Source organism: Bremia lactucae (assembly GCF_004359215.1).
Source record: "Bremia lactucae strain SF5 chromosome Unknown BlacSF5_NotPlaced_42_SHOA01000006.1_337800bp, whole genome shotgun sequence".
Lineage (NCBI taxonomy): Eukaryota > Oomycota > Peronosporomycetes > Peronosporales > Peronosporaceae > Bremia > Bremia lactucae.
The window spans coordinates 95,126-104,483 of NW_027152055.1; the positions used below are offsets into that span (position 1 = coordinate 95,126).

The 9,358-nt window shown below is 45.0% G+C and overlaps 1 protein-coding gene across 1 annotated transcript; it reads right to left on the reverse strand.

Moving 5' to 3' along the window:
• Positions 1-2,573: 2,573 nt before the first annotated feature.
• On the reverse strand, positions 2,574-4,097 carry CCR75_005993 (uncharacterized protein; the record flags this gene model as incomplete). The annotated part of the gene is made up of 1 exon (XM_067964067.1): positions 2,574-4,097. One exon carries the CDS (start codon positions 4,095-4,097, stop codon positions 2,574-2,576), a length of 1,524 nt encoding a protein of 507 aa, XP_067820713.1.
• Positions 4,098-9,358: the final 5,261 nt, after the last annotated feature.

Consider the following 9,358-nt stretch of genomic DNA (forward strand, 5'->3'; position numbering starts at 1 on the left):
CTCCCCTGTCTTGCAGTAAAGACAATAAGCCTCTTAGAGGCCGGACATAACGTCAACAAATTTTTCAGCATGTATTGGTTCTATACTAGAGCTGGTGTCTAATTGACATCCCACAAGGAGTTAGGTAACAAAACTTCCTTGTCCAGCGACCGTTTACGTGTCACTTCACGTACATTAGAAGGTTGTGACCCAAAATTCCCTGGCGAACCGCCAGTAATGTCACGACTGACACTCGGTGGGAATCAGACGTGCCACACCACGTATCTTAGGGATATTGCACACTTAATGACTTGGCCTTAAGCTAACAATGCTTTCAGCATTCACTTTATCTTTATTACAACGAGTGTCACTCGACGAAATTCGTGTCATTCCCCCCCCCTTTCTTAGTAGGGCTCATAATTAATGTTTTCAACATTAAAGTTCATTAGCTCAGACATTCCAATATCTGAAATACTTACTTAATTCAGTCAGTAACTAATGTCAATAGCGCTTTTGCTGCCTAGCAAAGGTCGCTTCATGACTCTTTATAATTTTGCTAGGAACATTGCGCGTGGCGCCTAAGGTCTTAGACCTCCAATCTATCCATGACTCAAGGCGTTCAAGGCAGGCCATACCAAGGATAAAATCATATCTCGAATCGAAAGTAAGGACGAGACAGCTTTCCACATTGTCTAAGCTCACAAACTTTATACCTAAGTTTAACGGAACTTAAGGAACAGTGACACGAGTCCCAGTCGCCATGTGAATCGTGAATATATCTCTTTTATGCCCTTTAAGCTCCTCAAAGTATTTGTTGATTTCCTCAAGGGAAAGACGTGGACCATAATTTCAAGACGCTCCTGAGTCATTTAAATGAACCATGGCTTATCAAAGCCCTTCACAGTCGCTTGAGCGACAAACAAGCCAGGCTTGTACTCACGCCCCGTTCCATTACGCACCGAGTCAATGTGAGCTAGGTCATGTTTACTCTCACCTTCTAGAAGTTCTACTGAGCATAGGTCTTCCCCAGTAGGGCGCCCCGTACCTACTGGGTATTGACGTTTTCCCGCACCGTTCCAGATTTCTGGTATAGGTCGGAATTGGTGCTCTTTCGAGCTTTACGCGTACTGTGTAGGGGATAGACCGGACGTAAATGTATCGTGCTTCCGCACGTATAACATCTACGGATGTTTTTATGCTGCCCGACAGCTTGAAGTGCCTCTTCTCCTTCATCAACGAGTCTTAGATCCATGAGTTCCGGTCTATTAGACGGTAGGCATGTGCTCGAAGAGCTTGTAAGGGTAGAAACACGAGCAGACATAAAGTCGAACTCAGCGTGCAGCGCTATGGCAACTGCCTCTTCGAAAGTAGCAGGGTGGGATCGGAATAATTCCATCCGGGCTCATTGAGACCCCGGTGCAATCATGCTGGTCATTTGCTGTTCCAGCGAATCCCATGAGGAAAAGCGTCGTTTATGGACGTGCTGCACGAGAGTGCCAACTCCATGGCTCTACTTTCGAGCTTGGAAATGGCCATAGCCACCTCTTGTCGTTCTGTTAAAAACAAGTCGGAGTCAATGGACATCTCCATCTGCTTAATCCAAAAAGGGAATTTTTCTCCCTCTTTTCACTCAAATGTATTTACATTGATAACCAAAGGGGGAACCTTAGGCTCTGAATCAGGTACACAGATGTACCGAGTTGGCATTGATGCCGCAAGGTGACCCTGAATTTGGCCGATCAGGGAGGATTCCTATCGCACGACGACTTCAAGCCTTGCATGCAGGACATCTGGTCCCTGAGGTATACAGAACTCTATATGGTCAAGCCCAAATAAATCTTTGAGCTTGTCATACCTGTGCGTTGCGCCTCTGAAAGTTTTGGTTACGTTTCCGTTTCAGTAAAAGCTTAGTCTTGTAAGACTCAGGCGAAGGTTGACTACGAGCGCTACCAGGTGAAGCGGGGCTATCTCGCTCATTAAGTTAAAGGAAGACTTATAGACTCGAAGAGTGTCTTAGCTCTGGAGCTGTCAATTAAGAGTATGTACCTTAGAAAGGCTTCTGTCTCTCACAGATCAATGCGCAAGCCTCAGGAAGGTTAGACGAAAGGGACCGCACTTTATTGACTACTTAAATCTAAAAACCTTACCCTACCTAATTTAAAATAGATTTCGGCCGTCAGATTTATATCTGGCGGCGACCATATTTGTTACCCATAATAAATGGGATTTTAGTAATTAACTATTTTAAAATAGGATAAAAAGGTATGTTTCCCGTTAAGTAAATGTACCACAACAACGATTCTCCGACCCCTTATCAGCTCGTGGAAATGGGATGTCTTTTCTGGGCTCTCTTAAATTACCAATGGCATTGTAAGATGATACATGGCTAAGAAATATTTGGTCGCTTTCAGCAGTTTCAATCCCTTAGTGTGATGTAGATTGCGCAAGATACACTGCTGGTGCAAGCTCACGGCTGTCCAGTCTGTCAAGTGCAGGCAACAGCATGACAAATTAAATGTACAGAAAAGGTTCATTTACTAATTACAAGAAGGTTGATAGCTATTATACGTAATCTCTAAATGGAGCAATATTCATCACGGCGTTATGGTAGAGAGTGTGGCGTTACTGGCCGTCCTTGGCGTACTTTGAAGTGACGACGAATTAGACGGAAGCGACGTCAAAGACGCGTCACAAAAACTCGTCCCATTAATCAATTTTCGAAGAGTATGCTGCACTTCTATTGCTGGGGGGCGTTGAAGCGGCGAAAAGCTTAAACAACGCAGCACGAGCTCCTGAATCGGAGCAGGACAATCCATCGACAAGGCAGGTCGTATGCACCCCGAGCTCACGAGCATCGCGAGATGACTTTGCTCGTCCAATCCATCGACCATTTCAACTCCGGCTGCAAATGGAAGCTCACACGTATCCAATTCCGTAAACAACACACCCAGTGAATAAACATCCGCTTGTTCGCTTCGGCGTTCGCCCCGAAGCAGCTCGGGTGCCAACCACGCGACTGAAAAGTCACTTTGAGCCAACATATCCTGTGCGCCAACGGCGCGTCGGACCCCAAACGCGCAGAGTTTCGCGTCGCAATGTTCCGATAGAAATACTCGCTGTGCCTTGAGCTGCCGCGGATGTAGCAAAGTATTGACATCCGCTGATCGCGAGTGCAAGTAAACGAGTGCATCAACGATATCAAGAGCCAAATGCGCTTTCGGCCGTGGCACCGAGACAGAGTGGAACCAGCCAAACTCTTGAGCGTTTCGAGGTCGCAGCGACAGCAGCGTCCGGAGGTCACCATTGGGCAAAAATTCCGTCACGGCGGAAGGCTGAGCAGCCGGCTGGATCAGATGAGACGGGGTGGTTGGCGAGGTGATGTCGTACACGAACTGCGAGGGGTCGTAAAACCCAAGAAACGCCACGATACGTGGGTGTAGAAGCGACGCGCTGAGTGAGATATCAGCCGCGAACGCCTGACGATACAATTGTTGCTGGGCGAGCTCTGGCAGTAGTCGTCTCACAACAACTTGTCGATGTGCTTGACCTTCAATCGTTAGCGTAGCGCGGAAAGACAAGGCGAACGTGCCTTCATGAAGCAACTCGCTTTCGACGACGCAATGTGGCGGCAATCGATTTTGCTCCAATGTTAGCGTCTGAAAAGCCAACGCGTCCGTAGAATCGCTTTTTTCCAGTCCATGTAGTGGACTCTTAGTATCCCGCGGAGATATTGGAGCTGCAGTTGACGTGGCTGCACCACTGGAGCTTCGCCCGACGACCATTGCGAGGTTTTCAAAGAATTCAATGGACGGCACACTGGCGATTCGTGGGAGGTGGTGAAGCCACTTGCCACGAAATGACGTCGTGCTGAGGAGACGTCGACAACTGCCATCGGCTACAATTGCCATGAGGTCGGATGTTAGAACAAAGTCCATGGATTCGGTGCTCTGACTATGGCTGTTACTAGATCTGTTGACGCGATGGCGACCTCTACGCCAGCACAAGAACCATATTATCAAAGCGAGCAGCACCAGTGATGCCGCCGTGATTCCAAGAACAAACAGTGCGGAGTCAAAGAACGAATTGTCTTTTGCTTCTGGCGGTCGCAAATGACTCATTCCAGACCAGTCTCTCGTGTGGAGATTCAAGATCGTAAAATCGAGTAGACTACCTGCACGTGAGTCAGTTTGAACGACTCAATGTTCGTGATCTTGTCCTTCCTAAAACCACCACGAAAAATGTGACGTTAATCTACGCTTCTTAAAAGCCACAGCAGCGAGGGCAAGGGTGGGAGGTATCTGGCTTCCTTATTTCTCCTCCTGATTTAATCTGAGCTCTACGGTACGCCATGTACGCATTAGAGCACGTGTAAACGCGGCATATGGCATTCGACAGTACCATTCGGATAGTGTAGAGTACAGATGTACATCTCGTGGCTCTCCCCTAGTCTTACGCATGTAAGGAGCTGTTAAGCATATGAAAGACATGTTACGTGCTGTGTGATAGAATGGCGCACCTATAATTTTCCAGCAAAGTGCAAAGACTTCCTAATTATTTCGCCATCAGACAACTCATAAAGTATTTAGAACTACGTATCGATTTCTTTTTTGCTCTTGACGTTATCAAACAACCCTTTTCAAGCCCAAGTCGAATTTATATACACTAATCAGCAATAGTCCTCCTGTACTTGCTTTCTGCTTCCCTTAGCTCGGCGCACCTGTAGCACCCCGTAACGTCTGTTTTGGCTAACGTGATTCGGCTTGATGTGTTGACTAAAACATCTGCAAGCGAATCATCTCATCTTTGCAAAAAAGTCTTTAGAAATGGATCGCGTTGGTCAAAATGATGCTTTTTCTTTAAAAGAAAAACATGTCGGACCAGGACAATAAATTCATGACATTTTTAGCGCGTTCGCTAGGCAAATCATGATAAATACTCCAGATAAAAAAAGCTGTCTCGAAATATTTTTTGATTATCAGTTCTGAGAGTAAGAGTAACTTTTTTTAACCTCATTAACAATTGGTATCGTGAAAAGAAGTTTCAAGGTAAGAACAGCTTAATACAGGTGAAATTAAGAATATCGTATATTTACTTGCTGTAAAGAATACTAAAAGATTATTATTCGAATCATCACTTCTTCACAGAAATATCTATATGGTTAGACCACCTGATCAGCTTTTTGAGCCTAGAGTAGATTCTTCGATAATTCGGGACATGAAAATTTTAGTTCCCAAAAATTCGTTACTCAGCAAAATTGTTGAAATGAATATATCTTGAATGGTCCATGTACTATTATATAAGAATTATTTTTACAAGAGTAATAATTAATATTATGTTCTATAAAAGGAAGTAAGCGAAGAAGTACAAATAATTATCCTATTAATTATTTGACATAATAGTTTCAATATTCCCAAATTTGGTTATATTGATGCAATAAGACATTACTTCGATTGATTGGCTAATTTAAGTTTAAATCTACCGCCAATCTTCACAAGATACGATTGTGCTGTATAAGAAGGCTGTAACGGGGTGTATCGTTTCATGAAAATTAACACTTTAAGGTTGTTAATTAATATATTATCTAAAAGGTGAATAATATTTAAGGATTACTACTTTATATAGTAATGTTCAGAAATCTTATCCATGAATAGCTAAATGCCATTATATCTATTTATCCCGCAGACTAATCAGCTGTAAACGTAAATAAACTGGGAAACAGATAAGATATCAATTGCATGTTTAGTATTAGTTCATAATTAAGTTAGCATTAACAAATAGAAAGAAAAGATACTTAATTATATTAATTTAGCTTTCATTTAACCCTCTTTAAGGTAGTTTACGTAAATTAAAGTCTTCCTCTGCACGTACTAGTGTACGTGAAGTGACGTAAGGCACCACTCGCAAACTGAGGCAGTGCGAAGCGGACTTGCACTGAAGCAGTAGTGGCCCGTAACACCTAAGAGCACTTTGTAGTCCGTCCAAAATACCACATTTCCTTCATCTAACATGGACATGTCAGATGATAGTAGGAATACGCATCACGTTTCGCGTGATAGCTACTCCAATCTGAGTGACATAGAAAGGAGTGCGGTCGAACAAATGAATTTTTGACCGTAGCGTAGCGATGCCATCTTGGCCATGCTGTCCGGTTTGGACAGAGACGCTCTCCATCCAGCCATCGCCACGTTCATGCAATATGCACTTGACGAGATGAAGAAGAAGGTAGTCTTGCTGAATCAGCAAGGCTCTAAACAGGCAGAACTGTTGAGGTTACAACAAGTACAGACATTCGTACCTGAGACGACGCAAACGCGTCGTCCCGAAACCTTACAGATTGACTTTTCTAAGTATAGGGAAGTCGAAAAAGACTCCCTTTTGAGATGGTTTGTCGTGTTGGACGATGCCCTAAGGGCACGTCACATCGTCGACGAGCAAATGCAAATCGCATTCGCTCAATCAAATTTGGCAGGTCGTGCCAAATCTTGGCATTGGGCCTTAAGTTGCGCAATCCATACGTCTTTGGGTCGATAGAGGCTCTTAAAGCCCGGGTCAAACAGACGTTTGAATTGCTTATGGGTGAGTTTAGAGCTTGTTCTGAGCTTCTGAAACTCAAGCAAGGCAAGCGTGATGTTCACGCTTATGCCCAGAACATACGACTCTTAGCGAGTTGTATTACAAATAACCCGTCCATGAACACAACGTTTGTAACGGTGTTCATGCAAGTTCTTACGGATGGTCCCGTAAAGACCCACCTGTTCCGCTTGGAACTGGATACGCTTGAAGAAGCAATATCCGTTGCGGAACAGGAGGACTTTAGCTTGAGACAGGCTCAAGCTAGTTCGTCATCGTATTGTCCTCCAAGACAACACGAGCTAGGAGGTCCTTAACCCATAGACCTCTCTTACGTCGAAAGCGAGAGACCTCGCTTTTTGAGCATTAAGTGATTGCAGAAATATCATCGCTGTCAAAAGTTAGGTCACTACGCTTATGAGTGTAAGGCCCCCCGCCAAGTACCGAAAGGTGCTGAACGTAATTTTGGACCGAATGCTAAAAAGGGCAACGGTCGCGGGTCCGACGTTGTTGCGAAATCGTAACAGCGAGGCGGACCGCCAAAAAAACGGTCGGGGTCAGTAGGGGCGCAACTTCCTACTGATCCAGCAACCTCAAGCGAATTTGCAAATCTCTTGCTCCCGAAACACAATCATTATGTGTCTCTGCACCTGCTGATGAGGCGTCCCTCATCACCTTGAAGTTAATAGTGACAAATTATTTGTCACTTAGAGCCCTAGTGGACTGCGGAGCGTCGAATACCTTTATTCGTCGCCATCACCAGAGGGTCGTACGCTTAAATATGTTGAGCGCGACATCCCTCCAACAAAGATTACGGTGCATCAAGCCACAGGCGCATCGATAACAGTTATGAATCGCGTAATGAAATCTTACTACACGTTAAAAGATTTACAGTACGATGATGATTACATCGTGCTGGATTAGGATGACAAATTTGATGTCATCCTAGGTCAACCTTGGCTCAGAAAATATGAGCCAAGGGTCAGCTGGCAGCATCGATCTGTAAAGATGCCTGCCACTTGTTCATCAGATGGCCATTTGATGAACGTCTTGGAGCGTCCACAAGCGTGGGGATGTACTACGAGTGAGTGCGATGGCCTCACTTGTGGTACAATCGTTAGTACGACTGCACAAAATGACAGTGTGATTACAAATCACCCTGTGGATTAGCTGCCTGTGGCTGTGCTAATGCTCACGCAGCGCCGAAGGTCCACCACTCGAAGAAGTCACGTGGATTGAGACATGGATGTACGCTTAGTGGGCGACATTCAAGGAGTATACTGGTTGCCTCAAAGTGACAACACGATGATCCTAGGTCGAGTAGAGAGTCGACCGTATAGGACCCGACTGTGATAGCACAATCACATTTGGAAGACGTTGAGAGAAGCGGTCCCCACGTACTTAAGGAGAAATCTCTTCAAATAGTTGAAGTAACTAGACTTCAAGATCCCGAGGGATTAAACCCTTGGCAGCCTGTGGATAAATCCCAGGAAAAAACCGAGACATTAAATATCGTGATTAACAACGGCTCAAGAGTAGGCGCTTACACTCTTGATCGGTATGCGCCTCCGAAATTAACTTTGGAGTTAACTCAATTACCAACCCTAGAACCCAAGCGGTTCTTGAAAGATCTGCATAGTGGTAGAATCAAGCAGATATGCGTACTCGTCACAGAGGACGAATAAGTAACCGATATACGGTCAGCGGTAATTATTGCAGAGAACGAACGGGCTTTCAGCAGCTCATCGATAGAAGAAATTGTCCTCGATGTGAAGACTCGGATTGAGAGATATACTACTCAATCCTGGGAGTCACTTCAGACAAATCCTTTATACAAGTGTTTGATTGAATTCAAGGATGGATGTATTCCCTGAAACAGTTCCACGCGAGTTGCCTAAGGATAAAGGCATGACATCGAGCTCAAACCGGGCTCGAAGTACTGCGTCATGAAGCAGTGGCCACTGCCTTGTGAACAAGTTCTTGCGATCAATAAATTCTTTATCGATCGAGTAAAAACGGGCCAAATGAGGGAATTAACCTCCCCGCATAGCTCTCCGACCTTCTGTCCGAAAGACCACAGGAGGGTGGCGAATAATGCACGCATTCAATAAACTGAACACTGCAACGGTACCGGCTCAAACGCCGATACCTAGAAAAGACGTAATCATAGATGGTATGTCAAAAAGTACCATCTTTTTGTCTATGGATCTGATGGATGGATTTTATCAGATCCTTTTGCCTGACCGGGACATCCCGTACGCAGTAGTGAGCACTCCCAGTGGGATGCTCGGGGAATGGCTAGTAATGCCACAGGGGCTTAGTAACGCCTTCGTTACGCATCAGGTGCGTAACGAATCTGTTGAGACGGGTGCGGGAATTCGCACCGAGTTATACTGACGATGTATTCGTCAATAGCCGGGCCATGGACGGAAAGACGGACGAGGTAGTTCACAAAACTCACGTTCGTCAGGATCATACACTTATGCGAAAGCATAAGTTGTACGCAAATCTCAAGAAGTGTATATTTGGTGCAAGCAAAGTACCACTACTTGGATGCATCGTCGGAAAACACGGCGTGCGCCCTGATCCCGAAAAGATCAAGGCAATTACCGACTGGCCAGTTCTAGTCGATGTCAAGGGACTTAGAAAGTTCCGTGGGATAGGCGTACTTGCACAAGTACTCTCGCAATTATGCAGAGATGACAGTTCATCTCTCTCGTCTCTTGAAAAAAGACGAGAAATGGTTATGGAACGCTGATTGTCAGCGTTCGTTTGAAGGTATCAAGCAAAGCTTGATGCAATCGCCCAT